Source organism: Centroberyx gerrardi, chromosome 2, assembly GCF_048128805.1.
Source record: "Centroberyx gerrardi isolate f3 chromosome 2, fCenGer3.hap1.cur.20231027, whole genome shotgun sequence".
In the NCBI taxonomy this organism is placed as follows: Eukaryota; Metazoa; Chordata; class Actinopteri; order Beryciformes; family Berycidae; genus Centroberyx; species Centroberyx gerrardi.
The window spans coordinates 29,842,129-29,864,011 of NC_135998.1; the positions used below are offsets into that span (position 1 = coordinate 29,842,129).

Consider the following 21,883-nt stretch of genomic DNA (forward strand, 5'->3'; position numbering starts at 1 on the left):
ATTCATTTGACTGTCTGTGTTTCTTAAAATGTTGTCTGGCAAAACATGTTTCATGCCCACAACTCCCCAGCTCTATTTTGACTCCCTTCAGAAGTCTTTCCAGATTTTAACTTTGAAGTGTTCATATGCGTTCCAATGTGACTACACTTTTAGAGAAGTATGCTTTCTGTTCAACTTGAAAAAGTGACTCTTACTCTTCCAGGGAAAATCACAGAGAAAGCCATCAATAAGATGAATCAGCATTGCTTTTGTATTCTTTGCCATTTTGACATGGTCAGAAAAAAAACTGCCACCAATCCACCTTTGGCAATGTAATGCAATGACAAGGAACACAAGTGTAATCCCAATCCTCCTCCAAGGTACTGTGGAATTATTTATATTCTCATGCTTGAATGTCTGATTGCACAGATTGTGATAATATTCTGAGACCACAAATGAACTATGATCAGGCTACCCAGTAACACGGCTTTACAAAATTTTTCCCTTGCCATTTCACCTTCAGGCAATACATGCTTTTGCCTTTTGTCTGCAAACACGGGTAGGCATGTGCAAAAACCTTTTCCTAATGTATAAAGGATTTCTAGGAGCTAAGTTGTCTGAGGTTTTTCATTATTTGGCATCAGCTTACTTTGGTCTTTTACTACTCATACAGGGGATGCATCCACTGACCAACAGAAAACAGCAGTAAAATGTTGACTACCAAGGTCTGCTTACTGTGAGATAGTTCTCCAACTATAGAGGTGCTTCTTTAGTCTGTGTCCATCCTCCTTCATTTGTTACATTTTAAGAGTACACACTTAAGACAGAGGAAAAAGAGGAACTATGTAGTCACAATTTCGGTGAATTTCAATCCCGTTACATGTGAAATACTGAGCATTTCATACCATCAAAATGCTCTAGTCATACGGCCACGGGCAGTTGGACAGTTAAGATTCAGACTTGTATACTAAAGCCCCTCTCTCCTCCTCAACTTATTTTTCATAATGAAGGCCTAATTGCAATCATAGGGTTGCAACCCTAACCCTAACCTATCTGTGTAGACTCATTCTTGTGAACTTAATAACTCAATAACAATACATGATAGAAACTTCATACTTACATCACAGGTTTCCCCTATGGAGGAGAAGATCTGATTAGATTTTGGAGCACTCTGCTGCATAAATTTGCATATTAATGATAGAAAAATGATTTTCTTGAAACTACTTTAACTCCTTAAAGGATAAGTTTGGCGATTTCAGACCTATATATAATTTGCCTTACATATGTAATACTTGGACCCACAGACCATATTGACTCCTGAGTCAGCTGTCGGTTGAAAAGGCGAGCTATTTGTAGGATCCACAGGGAAGTTGAGAGTAAACAGAAAAGTTGCAAAGTACATAAATTAAAGTTAGCTCTGATTTCATGACACAATTCCGCCATTACCACACTTTCACTAATCAGGAAATCACAGAACTATTTTTCTCTGCTGCAGCACAGACTGCTGTGGGGTGAAAGTGCGTTACTGGTGGTGTGATCTAGCTTTGCAGTCGTTCAGGTCAGGTTGTAAACAATTGCACATGGAGCCAGGTAGAGTTTGGTAGAAGACTATCCACTGAGTGGAAATGGTGCAGTGCTGCTGCTTTCCAGGCCATGGATATAAATATGTTGGTTGGTCGCCGTATCGTTTTCACAGACTGGCTTTTTTTTAGATATTTTGACAAACCCCATTTGGACTGACTGTTAGCAGCAAGAGGCAATGGAGCTCGCTGTTTCAACTGACAGCTGACTCTGGAGACAATATTCGCTGTGGGTCCAAGTACTACAGGTATGTGAGACAAATTATATATAGGTCCAAAATCACCAAACTTATCCTTTAATGTTTTCAGATGTGGAGTTCATATTAATACCACCCATGCATTATGTGAAGACAAATATGTTGACATACTAATATTTGCTAATTAATCCATTAATACGCTTAATTAAAGCTGCTGTAGGCAACTTTGGAGAAATGAGCAAGAATTTGAAAGTATACAACTACTCTCTAGCCTTCTCCAAAAGAACTGAAGTCATTGGGGACCGATTCTTTAGAGTTCCAAAAGGGGCAAAAATGACCATAAAACGACTCCATACAGCTTGTGCAGAATAATCCAAGTCTTCTAAAGCCAAACTATTGCACAGTGAGTGGAAAAGAAGCTCTCACTCAAACCATTTTTTAAATATTGGCGCTAGGGAGAGAGGCTACAACAGTTAGGTGACAGTTCAGGTGTAAAAATTGTGACAACCAACCCCATACTGTGTGACAACCAAGCCCATTGCGGGGATGGTTGTCACAAGGCACGTGCACACATAGGAGCCAACCGGTGCCCGGGCACCTGCCTGATCGCCCTCTTAGGAGAAAGTGCCCTTTAAGCCTACATAACCAACGTATGCCTGTGTCTGTGGGTCTTGTCATCATTTCTCATGCTGCACTGCAGCATCAACTTAATTGTAGGGACTAGTTTGCGAAGTGCGAGTAAGCGCAGTGTATGGGGAAAAGCGTACACACAGAAAATTGACTTTTTTCCATACTTTTTTGTTATTACATTGTCATGAATAAATTGCAGGGAGCGAGACAAGGCCCACACACACCATCCAGGGAAGTCAAGTATTACTGTCAAAGTGCCAGATGAGGATGGAAAATTGCCCTGTGTGCCTGAGGAACTAGGTCCTATGGGTGGAGCCCTTGCACTCTGAATGGTGGCCCTAGCCACATAAGGGCTACCAGAATCAATATTTGCCCCCTCTGCTGTACTCTGGCCAGTATAGGTGAGATCGACGGCAGAGGAGGGAAAATGTAGAGAGCCGTCGGCCACTCGTGTGCTAACACATCTGTTCCCAGCGTGGGAGTTTTCACTTCCCACATGGAGGATTGCCTCTGGATAACAAGTCCGCCCTCAGATTATTAACTGCTGGGACATGTGTGGCTCTCAACAACAGGAGATGCGTACTACTCCAAATAATCAGTCTGTGAGCTAGTATGTGTAAGGCGTATTGTCAGTTGTAATACATGATGGCCTATTATGAATGGGAGGTCCCCACAACCCATTCACTGCTCTACCCTTGTTGGTGGCTCCCCAGCAACTCAGCTTCTGAACTACAACAACCTTCCTGCAGAAGACCGAGCCCATAGGTGTCCCCTGAGTCAAAAACGCGGGATTTTTCAAGTGGTGTGGAGCAGCAGTGCATTCTGCTGTCACTCTTACATGATGATGGCCATGGTGTGCCTGGTCCAGTGATGCCACCCACCTCTGGAAACCCCTCATGTACAGTCTCCCCAGTGGGATAACTGAGTGATGATGCCATAAGGCCTAGTAGGCTGAGGCCCAGCCTGAATGGGACTAATTTCTTAATTTCCTTGTCCAAAAAAAGGATAGCATTTCTGGAATTTCAACCCGCCTCTCTGTTGAAAGGTTAGCTCTGGATGACACAGAATTCAGATACATTCCTATGTAGGGAATCATCTGAGTAGGTGTTAACAAAGCCTAGAGCTGTGCTCTGCTGCTACCTGTTTCATAGTCATGAGTAATATCTAATATACATTGCGGGCCGAATGCCCTGCTTCCTCAGGGGCGTGATGGCCACCCCCGTACATTTTACACACACAGGGGGCTAAGAGAGAGACCGAACGGCAGTACTGTGTACGCCATGATAAGCAAACCTCAGAAATTTCCTGTGAACCAATCGCCTGGACACACAAGACGTAATAGAGTCGTATTTGTCAATATTTTGATCTTGTACAATGTCAGGTGTTTTTGGTCATTCCTTCATTTCGAACCAGTAACTCAAAATGAGTTGAACTTTGGAGTTTTTTCCCTAGAATGAACTATCAGTCCTCATAACTTGTGGACAGTTAATGTAAGGGGAGGGAGTTAATGTAATACATGTATGCCGTCACAACACATGCCATATCCAATTAAATTGTATTTATTTTATTATTTTATCATTCCATTTTGGGATTCCAAACTGGGACCTAGTGTTTTATTTTCAACAGTTTTTCATTTTACTGGTTCTACTTGTCTATTTTATATGCTGAGAGACAATTTTCTAATGGTTTGTGTGTTTATTTGTTAAGAAAAGAATTTGCAAAGTACAAAAGTACACTATTTAAGATTACTTGTAATATTGCTTGAGAGAAAAAAACTACCAACCAAGCTGAAAACTGCAGCTGCAAGACGAGCTGCATCTCAAGCGTTCGATACTACTGCCATGTTGAGTTGAGTTTGAGTGTTGAGTAGTTCAGTATGCAGGTACATTAACGACTCTTTCAACAAAACAGTATGTAATCCTAACCCAAGTATGGCATGGCCCGAGGGGAAAACCACGAGTCAGCACCATTCAAAACTACACAACCACTCAATACAAGAACATAGACGAGTGTGTCATACTAACACAAACACTATTGTCTATTTATTCAGTGAAAAACTGTCTAGCAACGTTGTCTTACCTACAAAGAAACAGTACTTCTTTTGCCGTACATTACCGCAGGCACAGCAGACGAGCAGCATCTCCAACTTTGTCATACCGAGTTGAGTTCGAGTATTCAATATACGGGTTACGGTGTTCTAATAATTTATGTGAAATGTACATGGTGTAAATAATTTGACCTTACCTTTTCACGGTTGTCAAACAACAGCATGATTATGCAGATGTTTTTTCTTTAAGTCTTAAAAACGTGATTCCTCTCTTGAACTAAAGTTTGCACAGAAGTTTGTTAGCTTGTTAGCATTTTGCGACTTCCAGAAAATAAACATGTTAATGATGATGCAGGTCTTTGATAACTGTGAAAAGGTAACAACAATTTATTTACACCATATACATTTCACATAAATTATCAGAACACAGAAAAAGCAACCACTGAAAATGTTGATTTTTGTTTAATAGAGTGAGGCATATCACTTGTACTGCACTTTGTGGGAGTGGCCCATTTGAAATGTCACGCCAGTCTTATCTATAGCAAGCTGTAGCCCGTGTTTCACCAAGCTCCTCCCCAATTGCTCATGACTTTTAGTTTTTGAAAAATGCTCTGAGGGCACCTTGTGTTGTGATTGGTTCAAAAAGACAACCAATCAAAAAGAAGAGGAGGCAGGCCATTCTCAGTTGGCGCCAGAAAGGGATGAGAAAGCAGTGAAACATTTAGCAAAGCCACGGTAACAAGGAAAGCAAGCTAAGTTATTGGAATCTTTTCATTTTTCAAAATTGCAGAAATGTGTTGTTTTAGCGTATGCTACATTTTATGATGATTTCTTTCCGTCTGCTTTTTTTAATAGCTTTTATCTGTAGCCTATGTTATCTTTTTGATCTTAGCTAACTAGCGTTAATTTCAATGTCGAAAGTGTGACTTCTTTTGTAATTACTTTTGAATGCATTGGTGAAGACTATCAAATGGAATTCAATAGTGAGTGAATTAGCTAAAAAATGGCTACAAGATGTTAACTTTAGCTCCAGATTTAGCTAAAATAATAGCTGGATACCATCTTAAAATCATTTCTCCTACTTCCACATCTAGTCCAAGGCAAATGTTATGTCCATCAACACCCACACTCTCACAGACATTTTAGATGGCTCCAAAAGAGCAAAGAGCTCATACTTTAAGGTACTATGTGTCAAAATCCTTCTTGAACTACAAGTGTCCAACAATACACCGAATATTTATTTATTGCTTTGCTAAAATAGGGAAGCTATTCATTTATAAGCCTGTACAGTCTGCTCCTTTCAAAGACCATTTTCCAGTATGTTCCTTTATTTCTTCAGAGAGAGATATTCTCAACGGGGCAAAGGACATCATGGGTCCCTCTCTCCAAGGAGGAAATCACTGAACTTTATTGTATTCCAGATCTGAGTTCTTTTATTATTTTTTTAGGACTGCCATGTGAAAGAGAGAGAGATCACATATTTCGACTCTCTTGGAGAATCAACTCCGCGGTGAAAAGACACTGCAAGAAACTGGGGTTAAGACATTAGAAGGAGTAATAAAAATATATAGCACATAGTATTTTTCTATTTTTATTTGTGCAAACTCCAAATCAACAAGAGGAAAAAGGTGTTTACATGACCTCCCTTATTGGGGCTTGTTCAATCATACAGTTCATTTGCAACTGTGAGAGGCATTCCTGGGGAATGGAGGGTGAGGACCATCGAGCATGGATTGCAGGAAGATGGCCGTTCCTGTGGTGTGCACACCTTGGCGGTAAGAGAGCAGGTAACACTTATGTCCATATTTGATTTGGACATAATCAAATCAAATAATGTTTTATATAATTTGTTGGCTTGCTGCTAATGACAAACACAACATTTTTTGTCCTTTTTTCTACCTTTCATTTTACTTGATCTCCCTTTCTTTGAATTTCTTTATACTGGGGCATAAAGCCTGTTAAAGTATTGTTTTTTATTGAACAGAGCCAATGTAGTGCAGACAGGGGGAAACATAGGTTAAAGGGTTATGAAGGAATTAGGTCCTATGCCAGTGGATGTAACTAGTGGTACTGACGCACTGCACATACAGTTCATTTTGTGAAATTGTCAATGGAATGATCACACATGGTAGGTTATCATCTCTCTGAAGTTTGACTATAAAGGTTTATGCCCTTTCAAGTTTGCCAGTGTGTTCATGCAGCTGGGTGGATGCCCTGATGACTTCCAGTGCCCCCCCATACAGCAAGAGAGACAGAGACTTGGATCCTTTCTATTCACCTCCTTAGGTAAAAATGTTATCTCGGAGTTTGTTAGGTATGATCAGCGTGAATTTTGAGGAAATTCCAAGTACATTTGTATCAGTGTAATATGTAATTCAGTACCTCAAATTAAAGCTTACAGTCTGCACTTTAGCCTCATAGTCGATGTCTCATTTCAAATCCAATGTGCTGGAGTACAGACAAAAAAAAGTGTGACCACCCAAATTTCCGGACTGTAGTGTAAATTCCCAGTCCACTGCAAGAGGAAAATGTCCATACGTGATACGTCCATAAACATTCAACAATAGGAACCTGTTGTCAGTATCAGTATCTCATCATGAGTGCTGATAACAATAACTACCATGCACCAGTTTACACATGATTCACCTCGTCACACCTTTTTGCCCTTATCATTGATAGAATTTCCTTGATTTCTGAATTTCTGAATGACTACTTGGCAAAATCAAATGACTAATTCAATGGCTAATTTTCTTCAACATACTCAAACAGTGTGTACATGCAAACAGAACTTAACATAGTTATTTAGTATTTTGTTATGTAATTGTACAGATGTAAGGAAAACCTGTGGAGTGTGGAGGCGAGATGGCAGGACAGGCTACAGTGAGAACTTCTTACCCACTAGATTTGATCATCATGATCACTATTGACAACAGCATGATGATTGCATGTAAGCCATGTTCTTTAAACAGATTAATGTATTGCTTTCTTCCTTTCTTTCTTCTGTTTCCTTTCCAGATGACATGCAGCCGTGGCAAACTAATTCATCAAATAAAACCCACTGCTTCTACTGCATTTACCGTTTTCTATTGCATGACATTTGAATATGATTAATTAATTTCTGCTGTTGACACTCATTTAAATAAAAAAGATAACTCACGAATTAGATGATAGTTATTCACACTTATGACCATTCTTTTTACACTGATTACCACATTATCTTACTTTCTTCACTCCTTGTAATTTGCCTTCTATATCTTTTTCTCGTTTATTACTCCTTTTGCTGTTCTACAGACTTCTTAAAACCTCAATTTGGGAGCTATTAAAGCAGTTTTCTTCCAGTTTTAGATGTAGATGTCTCCATATCCTCCATCTCTGCCGACCCAGTGGCATTGATGCCAGATGGAAATATCTTAGAGGAGCCAGGTAGGATGCACCAACCTGTACCCAAAATCAACGTGTCAATAGCTGACAAGAATTACTAGATCGCCTCCCCAGAAAACTGTGTGCATAATCACTGCTATGTTAATATTCTTAGTATGGGTACAACTGAAATGCAAGTGGTCCTCTTTAATTTCCTTTTCATTTCTATTTTCTTCTCTAGCGGAATGCATGGCTGTTGCAAGCTCGATGGCAGAGGTGCAGACAGAAGAGGAGATCTTGGAGCTAGTAACTTTGCTCCAGTCTGCCGCTGATATCAACATGGATGTTGGTGAGCTAGCTTTGGACTGATTTGGTGTTTCATCAGGCACATATTAGATTTTCTGCAGCTTCCAGTCTTATCGAAATCATTACTGTGTGATGGACACAACACACCTAAAGACACTATTGCAACACACACAGTCACTGCACACAGTGAAACGCATCTTTACACAAATCTATTGTTTTACTGCTTTAGATTCCGACTAAAGGGGCTGGGAAGGATGGAATGTGAGGCTACTGTACAGGGCATTATGGAGCAAGTTCAAGATGATCCTGTAATCCTCAGAGATGCCAGGGTAACAAAACACTTGACTCTGAAGGAACCAAAGTTTACGAACATTTGTATCTTTAGACAGTTTACACTATGAAGAATGACGTTGTCCTCAGTGGTGACCATGTCATCCCGTATCCCCAGGTTCCATATATTGGAAGCAGAATGCCCACAAGGTCTTTACTATAGCAAAACGAGTTCCAAGGCAGCAAGAGGAAAAGAACAAGGTACAATACCAATATTTGAGAGTAGATTTCTCACCTATAGTAGTCAATACTAAATCTAATAATGACAATTGCATTTTATCTGTCAAGTGGAAAGGCTGATGAGACCTCAGGCCTGCAGGACGTCTATGACAGGATAGAGGTGGTGGTGCTGGCCTCTCAGGACCTTCAGCAAGTAATCTCAGCTATCAAAGAACTGTCTGAGATGTCCATCAGTTCAAGAACTACCAACACCTTGACTGAAGTCCAGGTGGAGAAAGTAAAAGCAGCTTTCACCTGCTTGGTGTGCAAGGATAAGTACTGTATAGACTATTTGATTGCAATATTCTTTAATCAGTAAATCAGTCAAATATATGGGGTATGCAAAATAATGTAAACACCTGGGTAAACCATATGGGTTGGATTTTCCTCTCATTCCCTAAGAAGCCATAGTTGGTGTTAACCAGGACATGATTGTCTGTGCTGATCAAGGCGTCTAGTGGGTTACATAAACATTATTGTATGGAAAGCATTTTCTATGTAGATTTTCTATGTTGATTAACGTTCATGAGGTGGAATGATGTTTCATCCCTGTAGCACCCAATAATGTAATAATTTCCTGAAAATGTAATAACGCCTGAAAATGTAATAAAATTTGCACTTAACTTGATCGAAAATGTAATAAAACCCAATAATGTAATAACTTGACCAATAATGTAATAAAATGTCCTGACTGATATTGTAATAACATTTTTATGTTTATTTTTATATTTCATGTTTGGAAATGTAAACTCTAGGCTTTATGTAGAATTTGAAATTTACAACAGATGGCAAGTGGTATGTTGTTATCAGGCAAAGATACATTAAACTAAAATCCCTATCAATGGGAAATGAACCCGCCCATACCCATGCTGATTGATCGTTGTGCAAGGATCGTCCATTAGACCAGAGTGGATCTTAGATTAGACACCATCAGAAGATTTGTAAAAAGTAGAAACTTTTTGACTTTTACTCAATTGCACCCCCACAGATTATGATGGGGGGATCCAATCACGGATTTTCTCGTTTTAAAGGGGGGGCCTGACCAAAAAAGTTTGAGAACCACTGCTTTAACTTAAGTATAATTTCTGGGTACTTTTTACACCCCTGGTGATTTATTTCCTGATAAGGCAAAGTTAGCATCACTTTGCGTTGAGAATAGTACTGTCAAATTTCTGTGAGCGCAGCCTAATTGTTTTGGCAAGCGCGGGAAAATAACGCAACTGCTGAGCGCCTGTCAATATTATTATTGTAAGAAGTTAGCATCAACAAGCATTAACATCAACTTCTAACTAGCATGTAACACATGGTCAATAAAAAAAATCTAGCCTGAAGCCTACCACTTTATCCTCATATCCTATCAAACTCTTTCTGATATCCTACAGCAGTGGTTGTCCGGTTGAAGGTAGGTACTGCAGGGGGTCCTGCAGGGGGTCCGCCAATTTTCATCAAAATAATTTATGTGAAAAATTTAAAAATGTATTTTAGACAAAAATAATAATATTGAGTAAACTCCAAGCATTAATAGGCAATAATAAGCTACTTTTGACAAAAACAATTTACAAAATGAATGATTCCCATGCAACCACGGTGCGTGATGCAGAGCCTAACACGTGACCAACCGCCATTGAAAAAAAATAGCTGGCTTGCTAGCAAGCTAAGTGTTGGCTAAAACGCAGTTCGGTGCTAAAATAATTAATAACTAGCCTACTACTAGGTTAATATGTGAAGTAGAATGGATCACTTTGTAACAGTAACTAGGCCTCGAGCTCGGGATCCTACCGTTACTCCTTCCACCTCGTCCGAGACCACAGGTGAACCTGCCCCAGCAGCACCTGCCCCAGTCCTGAAAATATTCAGAAACCTACCTAAAGTTTGGATTTACCTTCAAAGAAACCAAAGGGATTGAATTGCTGGTGTGTGTTGTTTGTTCGGCGATGCTCTCAAACGAAAGCATGAAGCCATCAAAGCTGCAGCGACACTTGGAGAAGAATCACAGCCACTTGCAAGATAAAACACTGGAACACTTTCAGGCTCATCTGAACTCTCTCCAATGCCAACAGATGATGAGAAAATCAGCGAAAGTTGGAGAGCTTGCTTTGAAAGCCTCATATCAAGTTGCTCTTCGCATTGCTCAATGTAAAAAAACATATACAATTGCAGAAGATTTGATATTGCCCGGCCAGTGATATGTGCAAGACAATGTTTGGGAATGATGAATATGTAAATAAACTGAAGACTATCCCGTTATCAGACACAATGATTGTTCGGCGAATTGGTGAAATGGCATCTGATGTGAGGGTGCAATTAATCAAGAAACTAAAATTGGCGTTTGTGTTTGCATTACAGTTGGATGAATCTGTGGACATGTCCAAAGACGCACAGCTCTTGGCATTTGTGCGTTTTGTTGACCAAAATGAACTGTGTGAGGAATTTTTGTTTTGTAAGAAGCTTCCTGAACGCACAAGTTCTGAAATTTTCAAAGTGATTGATTACTTTTTCAGAGAAAATGACATAATCTGGGCAAAATGTGTTGCGATTTGTACTGACAGTGCGCGAGCTATGACTGGTCAAAAAAGTGGACTGATTGCGCTTGTCCAAAAAGTCGCCCCACAAGTTCTGTGGACTCATTGCATGTTACACAGAGAATCTCTTGCTGCCAAAGAAATGAGTGCTGAATTTGCTGACGTTATGGACACTGTTGTGAAGGCTGTCAATTTTATTAAGAAGAGTGCCTTGCAAACGCGTCTCTTTGCTTCTCTCTGCGATGCTACGGGAGAGGAACACAATGCGCTCCTTTACCATTCTGAGGTCAGATGGCTTTCTCGTGGATCAGTATTGGCACGCGTGTTCGAGTTACGCACAGCTATCCACCAGTTTTTAGTTGGTCAAAACCGCGCGGAGCTGGCTGCAGATTTCAATGACAATGTCTGGGTCACTGAACTGGCATATCTGGCGGACGTTTTCTCAGAGTTGAACAGACCGAACAGTTCTATGCAGGGCCGCAATACACATGCCATTCAGCTGTATGACAAGATGGAAGGCTTTCTGAAGAAAACAAAAAGATGGAGAGAGCGAATCAGGGGAGGTAACATTTCCATGTTTCCGTCAATGGAGGAGTTGGCTGATTCTGCGGTGCTCTCGCCTGACGTGAAACGCGCAATTGTTGGACACTCGGAGGCACTCGAAAGTCAATTTGAAAAATACTTTTCTGAGGCTGAGTCCTGGAGGAGGGACAAGACATGGATACAGTTTCCATTCAAACACAATGCATCGGACCGCTCAAACTTGACAGCCTCTGAGGAAGATCAGCTGATCGACCTATCCACAGACAGTACGCACAAGAATGTGTATAAGGCCTCTCATCCAGTTCTGGATCTATTGCCAGAAAGCCTTCCACCAGCTGACAGCAAAGGCAATGGTGAGCCTTTTGCCTTTTGCAACAATTTATCTTTGTGAAAGTGGATTCTCCTCCCTCACCTACCTGAAGAGTAAATACCGTTCAAGACTGCAGCCTGAGGATGATCTGATGCTCTGCCTGACAACCTCCATCTCCCCAGAATAGACAAGCTGTGTGCCACTCACCAGGGTCAGTCATCTCACTGAGGTAGGCCTATGTGTCATCCTGAAGCTAAAGTTAAGCTAAATGTTTCATTGTAAAAAAAAAAAAAAAAAAGTATAAGCCTCATCAATAATAATAATAATAATAATAATAATAATAATAATAATAATAATAATAATAATAATCAATAATAATGATGTATAAACGTTTTAGCAACCGTAAGCATAATAACTGAATATATAAATAGGTTAATAAGAGATTATAAATATGTTATTATAGGCCAGGCTTAAAATACAACACAATTTAATTTTTTTTAAATCTAGGGGGTCCCTGCTCTGTTTCTCTATCGACCAAGGGGTCCTTGGGCTGAAAAAGGTTGAAGACCCCTGTTGTAGAAGACTAAACACTGGACTGCAAAAATCATCTTGTTGCACAACTTTAACTCAAATTTAAATCTAGAAAACAGAGAAAGAGTCTAATCTGTGACAAGTCATGGACCTGCTCCACTGACAATGAATGTGAGGTTTTTCCATCATAGCTCTACGGTTGACTAGAAAAATTAAACTGTGAAAACTGAAATGTGAAATAAAAGTGATAAAAATAACAGAATGGCTTAATTTGACAAAATAAAGTAATATACCCCAAGTTTAAGAATCTCCCGTGCCCTAAAAAACAGTTCAATGAAAAAAGAGTCAATGTAACATTTTAGGTGCAAGATTTGTTGACTGCTGTCACACATGAAGAAATAAAGAAGCAACAATACTGGATGGAAGAAAATCACTTCAGATACCTATTCTGTCCTAATTTGATAGTGATTGTTCTACAGTTAATGTAATGAAATTAAATGTATCACCTTCCAATAAAGCACACAAATAATTGAATAAAAACAAAAAAATCACCCAAGCAACATCAGTAATGGACTGTGATCTCCTCAGGGCCATCAAAATAACTACAACTGCTTGAATCTGCTGCTACGAGTCTCAAATGCTGTTTTTTCGCTCACAAATGACAAGTTCCGCGCACTCTCACTTTTGCACCACATATCTCAGTGAAATGTGGATTTGATGATTTGTGCACCTGTAGAGCCAGGGGCGGGCACTGTTCAGAGATCACAGAACCCTTTTGGCCAATCAAAGGAGCTCGTTTGGGCGCCTGTCCCTTGGCGCCACTTGGCGCCCGAACGAGAAAAACAACAACAACAAAAAAAAACTCCAGCCTCCAATCTCCAGCTTCTTCCCGACTCAGCAGCAGAGGAGTTGGCATCTGACAGCCTCCAGTCTCCAGCTTCTTCCCGACTAAGCAGAGGAGCTGACACCTGATGTATAAGGTATGTTTTCTGATATCACCCACCATTATACTTTTGTTTATAGTTTAAATATGCGCGCTGGTCTGGTCAGCTACGTTGATAATCACGCGTAAAAACGTGTAGAACTAACAACAACGTTTCACTCTTGGATGGCAGGCATAAAAGGAAAGGGCACATAAGAGTAAACATGTAAGTAGGCCTGATGGTACTGTTTAAGTGATAGATAAACACTAAGATATTTTAATGTGTTTTCTATTCATATTGGATTCATGTTATCAGATGAGTGAAGCAAGGAGTTGCGGTTGATGTGTATAATGAATTAGTGATATTGATAGTTGAAGTACATTAGAAATGAATGATGTATATCTAGCAAAGAAAGGTAGCATATCTATATTTTCTCTTCATGTGAGCATGATTGCTTGTAGTCACTCAGATAAATCAATGTAAATTTCAGATCCAGGATGAAGGGTGGAGCAGCAGCACAGGGGCAGACAGCAGCTCTCTTACAGCTGAGGCTCAGGTAACATTATGATCACAGAGAGGGGAAACATGAACATGTGCATCAGGACAAGGTGGACAAACTGGATCTCAGGGCCATATAAGTATGTGTCTGTCAGTGACAGGTGCAGACATGGATTTGGGCCATACACAGACATTGGTGCAGGCGGGGTCATCCTCAATGGAGGGAGTGTTGGTGCCAGTGTTACAGATTGGAGGCTTTTTAGTGTCATAGTGATTGAGGGCTTGTATGGTGTTGTAGTGGCTGCTTAATTGAAATAAATTATTCAAATGTGTATATAAGTTTGGACTGGTAGTTAACCAACATTTATTGTGTTCAAGAGTACTAAATAGACATAGAAAGTTGTGTAGAATTGCAGCAAATGTGTTTAAAGAATAATACAATTTTTGAGGGACAACCTTAAAACACCCTACTGATTTGTCCCTACCACTTTCCAAAGTAAACCTACGCCCTTGCTTACTACGGTCAATAAGAAATGAATTAATGCTGCTTAACTTAATTAATCCATTTCACATTGCCTATTGTAAAGTGAGAGGTCTTTGTGCCTCACAAAGGGTTACTTCAGCAAATCACACAAGAAAGTCTTTACAAATCAAGGTTGAGTCGCACACATATTATAGCCATAAACATTTAATGAAAACATTTAACATTTCATGACAATGTCAAATGAACATATGAAATTATGCCAAACAATCAAAATATTCAATGAGAGATGCAGTTGAGTCTAAAAGACCAGAAAGTAATTTAAGGCCAAGATTACGAGTATGTGATCAACAAATACTAACACACTATAAACACTTATATCTTTATATACTGTATATATACTGTACATACAGTATGTGCTAAAAATATGACCCATACATTGAACATCACCTGAGTAAGCAGATGGAAAATGGAATCCATCACCTGAAAATGACCTGGGAATCATGAAAATGAAAGATAGACCCAGACGTGGCCTAATTCATTTCAATAGGATCCAAAATCAGGCTGAGTCCACGTCCGGTCTTTGGGTTTAAGGGGTGTCAGTTAAACCCCATAATCTTTACTATACTGTATATGTAATAGGCTGGAAATGAAATCTAATCTGTAGCTTTAAAATAATGTACATACTGTATTGATATTACGTTTTGAAAGTCTAATCTGAATGATATCCTTAAGGGCTTCCGTCGCCCAGTTGTTTCGCTGTGTGTGTTTACAAAATGTGTTGCAGTTTCTGTCACCCTCTAGTGGTCAGAAAATCTCTTAGTGTAGCTTTCAAGAGAGGAAGCTTGAAATTTGTATAGGTTATGGTCCTTCTTAATCAATGTGGAAAAAGTGGGCTTTTCCCCTGGCTCATCAGCCTTTAAAGCTTTCACATCTGCAGAAATGGAGAATAGCTCATAATTAGTACAACATTTGTGAAAGTGCAATCAGGTCCCTGTCACTGGTGGTCATCAAATGCAACCGATTGGTTGGTGTTAGTTGTCAGTTATCAAAATATTTGACCAATCACAGTAGCAAAGCAGATTGATAAAATCTGGAAACACCTCAGAGCGAACAACAATCATGGCGGCGTTCACTTCCAAGCTTTTAAACACGCTGATTGTTCCTGTTTTAAAGGATAAGGCCGGTGTTTTTTAATGCATTGCTTACCGTCAACAAATCCTATGAAAATAACAAAATCAGCAATGATTTTGTTTTGCCAACAAGTCTCGTCCATGTAGCCGATGCCCAATGAAGCCATGTCCCAGCAGCCATAGAACTCCATTGTATTAAAAAAAAGATTAAAAACACGTCAGAGAGCCATGCCGTTGCTCTGGGCAGCATATTTCATCATCGCGATGCACCGGGCCAGCCGACTTTTTCCTCAAACAACTTAATAAGCCGGCTGTAAACACGTTTGCGATCTCGAAAATAGTCCCCGGCGTAATGAAGAATTTGTTCCCATTTGAATTTGATTTGGTAATAACTACAACAGCCTGACTTTTCGTGGTAACAGTTAGCAATTTTTAAAATTGAAACTATGTCTTTGTGAGCTGTATTTCAAGGTTTTTAGCTTACAATTGGAGCCAATGACTTCTGGGTTGACGGCTAAAAACGGTACGTGGGAAGTCAGAAAGTAACGGGAGTAGAGCAAACGCATTGTTGATTTTGTTATTTTCATAGGATTTGTTGACGGTAAGCAATGCATTAAAAAACACCGGCCTTATCCTTTAAGTCATCGATGCCATTGAGTTTTTTAAGGACTGACGAAATCGCTAAATCTAGTTCGCTATCATCCAATTCCTTTGCCGGCGCTACCATTTTGGTAGTTGTTGTCGGGCTCTGTAACGCTCGTCATAAGTGGGTTTGTCCCGCCTACATCGACCATCCAATCGGGTATGTCGGACAGTATCTGTCTGAAATAACTGCAGGTGGATAGACTTGAATCCAGATCCCTATGAATCGTCATGCAAATTCAAAAAGTGCTAAAGACTGTGATTCACAGGGGCTGGTACCAGGCAACAACAACCTAGCAAGAGAATTCAGTTTTCTTGACTTCAGCTAGATGCATTAACAAAAGAACATCAACAGGGTTTGATAAAGCGGCACGGTGGCCAGGGGTTAGCACTGTTGGCTAACAGGCTTTGCATCTCGGCTTAGGTCCTCTCTGTGTGGAACATGTCCTGCCTGTGTTTGCGTGGGCATGCTCCGGTTTCCTCCCACAGTCCAAAGACATGCAGGCCAGGTGAACTGAAGACTCTAGATAGCCCATAGGTGTGAATGTGAGCTTGAGTGTGTTTGATGTAGTATGGTATGTTATGGATGCATGTTGTAGTAAAGTAGCCCATATGTAGTAGCCTATGTATATGAAGCCCTTTGAGACATGCTTGTGATAAAGGGATAAATAAGCTTGACTTGATACAGAATTGCATGTTCTGTAGCTTTATGGCCTGCTTGTAAAAATGAGTTAGCCTGGCTGTTCAATTTACAATTCATTTCTATCTTTAAATTTGATTATGAATGATGTTAAATGACAATGTAATGCAAAGATGTATCTCTTGTAATCTCCGTAATAAAGCAAAAAAAAAAAAAAAAGAAGAAATAAATAAAGCAACTTCAGCTATGGCCACTAGGGGGGGCAGTGCACCCCCCTAGTGCACTTAGGCTATGCAGCCTGTAGCCTAAATCTATAATCAGGATTGTAACCCACATTTTGCAGGTAAACTACAATCCTATGATTACAAATCATCATTTAGACAGACAAATATGTGTCACGTATTGTCATATTCTTATTTATAGGACGTCTGGAAATTTTTTGGAAATTTTATTAGTCAGATAATAGTCAAAACAAGTTGTTCAGCCAAGCCTGAACTGACGTCATTGAAGGCATGGTCGATCATGCTTCTACGAGAAAAAGAGAGGGATGATAATAAAATGTTGAATTGAGGATTAAATCCAAGCAGCTACTGTTGCTCCTCCTCCTCGTCCTCGTCGTCGTCCTCGTCCTCGTCCTCCTCCTCCTCCTCCTCCTCTTCTTCTCCTCCCCTCCCATCTGCATGACCAGACAGCACCGGGTTGAGATGAGGAGGTGGTGTAGGCGGCGGGTTATCCGGTTCCCACGCTCCTGCACAGGCATATAAAACTCACCATGGATGTAACACCGGTACACGACTTTGACGGGACTCTGGAAGCCAGTTTACGACCAGCTGCAGAGAGGTTAGACCTGCCACCATGGGACGGAAACCACAGGACGAAGTTGCTCTGCGGGACGTAGAGATCGGCGCGCGCCCGGACGAGTCGCTGCTGGTCCTGCTCGAGCACTGTCGGGACATGAAGCGGCAGGAGACGCGCCTCAGACTCGCCACTTTGTTCCTGCTGTTCAGCTGTAGCGCGGTGTTCATATTCTGCATTCACCAAAGCCCTGCATTTAGAGGACAAGCGGTAAGTTTCGAAAGGCTTACACAGACTAAATAAAGCCATCTAAACTCAATGTACTCGGCTTTTCAGGTGTACAGTAGCATCTCTATGACAAATATTCATAGGATGCATTTGAAGTTATATCAAACTGAATTTACATAAAGAGAGGCTTTTAAGGGTAAACATTTTTTAAAAAAAAATTAATGCTTCTCTGAAATAGATTTTTGTTTACATTAGTGGTTGTTTCACTTAAGCTGTCATATTGGTCAGGAGCTTTTCTAGCCCAGTTTTAGACCAAGCAGTAAATACATTATTACACAGCCTATTTAAACAATGCATAAATAGCTGTAAATCCCTATCACAAATATACACCAGAGAAGTAGCCTTCAAGATAATATTTTTGTATTCTACCCCAGAAGATGCAGTTAGGCTGCCCACATTATTTATTAATTACTCTGTTTTACTGCTCAGCAGCTCCTCTGGTCCAGACTGTCCTGCTCCTCCTCAGGAGGAGTCCTTTTCCTTCTTTGAAAATATTTTTCAATATTAATCTGGATTGAGGGAGCAAACATTCAGAGTCAGAATTAAAAAGTTAATATTAACGTTATCAGTCCAGTCAGTGGATACTATTCAGCCGGCCATCTTCTTGGCATGGAAAAAAAATATCCCTCACGCCCGCGTGTAACGGGAGGCGAACAGACGGGTCCGGTGAGGGCGAGCGAGCGAGCGAGAGAGAAAGAGAGAGCGCGCGCGCGGAGCAAGTAGGGGCTGAGCGAATCAATGCGCTACACGCAGCTCTACAATTAAATTGTGGGAAAAAAAACATCGTGGCAGTCAGTGCTGATATTGTGGCGGGCCGCCAATATGTGGGAACACATGGGAACATTTTTATTGTAATTCTTATTTGGTGTTGGGGAGGATGGAGTGGGGCCAGAGAAAAATTGCGGGCCGGAATTGATGATCCCTGGAAATGGTGGAGGAGGGGGATGTTGTAGATTCATTCACACTCAAACATCATAGTCCATTATCAGTGTTTGTGAGCCTGTATAATCCTTCACATGCACTGAAAACCTGGAACTACTACCAAATCTGTGAAAAATCCTGCTGGAGTCTTTTAATGTGTGATGCTGCATGATTCTCAGTCTTAACATAATCTTAAAATGTGAGCAGCCCAAGGACTAAAAACTCATGACTTGAGGCAAATTGTTGTTAAATGTGAGAGTACGTCAGACTAAATGTCTTCTATTGTATGGCAGGCAATTAGGCTTCCAAATGCATTTGTCTTGATCTTTGCTCTCCATTGTAATGATAAAAAACAACAGGATCAAATATGGATGCACTTAGGGACACTTGGTACCCACACCTCGCCGTAGACATTTAACACCCACGATTTCACTTGGATGACAAAAATCTGTCAAATGGAAATTGTACTAGCATTGAACCTTGCAATAAAAATGTCTTCTCCTCATTCACAGGTTGCAGCTGAGCTTGGTACGGCCTATTCCAAGCAAGACAACTTCATGAAAGGTAGGCTGTTTCATGGATCTAATTTCTCATCAGAAGGGCTTATCTATGTATGGGAGTCATTAGAGTTTCAACTTTAGTGGGGCTTAGTTTTGTAACCCTCACAAGGTTTTTGAAATTGAACTATTTTCCAGAAATCTTTTAACTTGTACTCCAAAAACTTTCATTAGTTACCTTATCCTTGACTAATCTGAATAAAACTCAGGTTGTTGTCCTTATCTTGCAGCCAATTAAATTTCCTTATGTGCTGAACTTCTCTTTTTCCCTATCTACAGATTGTCCTCAAACAAACCTCACAAGACCAAGCATTCATCTAAGTAAGATTTGTTGACATTTGTTCACTGCATTTGAATGAATCCCTTTTTTTGCTGTGGTTGAATGTGCTTTTCTGCTGTTGGTGACTGCTATATGTTATTTTATCTAGATATATCATATTCATCTGTTGTATAGGCTATTTAGGGTCTTACTAATTATCAGTGGATCTTGTACATAAAGCATGCTGTCCCCTGGTTTGATGTCACTCAGTGTTGTCAGACAACCTCATGGTACGCATTGGAGGTCACAGAGGCTGCTATGTATTATGCACATGATCCACTGAAGATGGATACATGAAGGAAGAAAAGGAAGGCAAATTAAACACCAAATGTAGCCTGTATTCCATATGGAGTCTTGAAACAAAAAGCGAACAATCCTTACAGACATACTTTTACAAAATTACAAAATAAAGCACATCCCACATGTGAAGCCAGCTACCTTGTGAACTGATCACAGTATGAGACACATTTGGCCACCTTACCCAGAAGGCTAAGAAGGCAGGCTGGAAGAAACTCCTTGGAGGCCGATTGTTTGTACAACTTGGGAGGGACTTACACAACAGCAGCTGGTGAATCTAAATATAGTTATGTAGATAGCTATTACTTGGCATAATACGATGTTGCATCACCCTCAGCTGGAGTTGTTGTAAAGCACAACACTGAGGACTGATGTGTCATGAGCTGTGTACAACTTGGGAAATAGTCTGGCTTCCACTGTTAAAGACACATGGAACAGATTACAATTCATCAGAGCATCTTAGCTTTGAAATGTGTGCCTAAAATTTGACAAGGTGTTGACATGTTTAAGGAAAAGCAGGCTCAGTGTGGTTGGAAAATTATGATCAAACAAAACGGACAGCAGAAAAATATGTGCAATTATTTTTTTTAAATGTGAAATTACATCATTTGTGTACACAAAGTTGATTTATTTTCCTCTTTCTTTCTTCTAGCGTCAGTAGAGAGTGACGATGACAAGTCTAATGGAGCTCACATCAAATGGAATGCCACCCTTGGTGAAAAATACTACAATAGTACTGAACGTGCCATTGTTATTCCCCAGCCGGGCATATATTATGTCTATCTGAGGATTGCTTTATGCTGGAATGGTGATTACACTGAAAACCCGGAATACACAGAGGACAAGCGCATCTCTATAAAGCTGCACATATGGAAAGACAGCTACCAAAAGGATGTACCCATCATGGAGGCCTTGGACGGTATAGCAACCACTGGATATGTGAACAGGAATGTATACCTTGGACAGGTTTTTGAGTTGAAGACAGGAGATCTCCTTAGGGTGTGGATTGGAGATGGTTATGAACTGATCGACATCCGCAAAACATCCTTTGGTGCTTTACTCCTGTAGAAGTAAATTGCTTTTGTGGAAAGAATTTGCCTTCTGTGTGTATATATGTATTTTCATGCAGATTTTTTTTCCATGGAAGTACATGAACAATGCATGTTAAAAATGCTCTGTAAAAAATCCATTTAGGATTAGTCATTATCATTCATCTTCAATGTTCAGGTGTGGTATATGTTAAAATGCTTTCTGTTAAAGCTGAGTTTTATTAATAGTGTGTACTTGGGATTCCAGTTTTGGAAGATGCAAAAAATCTTATTTTTGTTTGTGCATTGACTCTTGAAAATCCATTTCTTAATGTATTTCATAATGCTGTATTATATCCCAGAATAAATGTTACAGGATCTAGGGACAACTGATAAATGAAATGTGAAAATATTGGTCCAACCCAATATTAGGAAAGTCTTCCATATATTGTGTACTCAGGATATATATATATATTCTATGAAGCATCAATAACTAATAAATTATGTTTTGAATAATTGTGCAATACTGATTTCTGGTTAACATTATGTGAAGAAAAAGAACAAACAACAACAAAAAGAGCATATCAGAAAAGAGCAAGTCATGACCAGAAGAAGTGAAACCGAATTATTCAGCCTCATTGGAAACCAGGAAAATGTTACTGCTCCACTATAGTGGGATGATTTACACTTTGACCTGCGGAAGAATCATACCTTTTTTTTTTTTCTTTACCATACCTCTGTCTTAAACTATTGATGAAATGGTTGAGATACTGCATGTATCCTCAGTAACATGAAAAATGAATCCCC

The 21,883-nt window shown here is 40.0% G+C and overlaps 1 protein-coding gene across 1 annotated transcript; it reads left to right on the forward strand.

The window, feature by feature from the left end:
* The first annotated feature begins 17,559 nt into the window (after positions 1–17,559).
* LOC139915596 (tumor necrosis factor ligand superfamily member 15) lies at positions 17,560–21,570 on the forward strand. Its single transcript, XM_078286924.1, has 4 exons — positions 17,560–17,936; positions 19,388–19,439; positions 19,712–19,753; positions 20,701–21,570. The coding sequence occupies exons 1-4, from the start codon at positions 17,727–17,729 to the stop codon at positions 21,114–21,116; spliced, it is 720 nt and encodes a 239-aa protein (XP_078143050.1). The 5' UTR covers positions 17,560–17,726; the 3' UTR covers positions 21,117–21,570.
* The last annotated feature ends 313 nt before the right edge of the window (positions 21,571–21,883 follow it).

What these genes read in the sequence shown, in the direction of transcription:
- LOC139915596 (XM_078286924.1), top strand. Translation starts at nt 17,727, where the DNA reads ATGGGACGGAAACCACAGGACGAAGTTGCTCTGCGGGACGTAGAGATC. An exon ending in CTGCATTTAGAGGACAAGCG is followed by an intron (nt 17,937 to 19,387) that starts GTAAGTTTCGAA and finishes CCTCATTCACAG; the next exon opens with GTTGCAGCTGAGCTTGGTAC. An exon ending in AAGACCAAGCATTCATCTAA is followed by an intron (nt 19,754 to 20,700) that starts GTAAGATTTGTT and finishes TCTTTCTTCTAG; the next exon opens with CGTCAGTAGAGAGTGACGAT.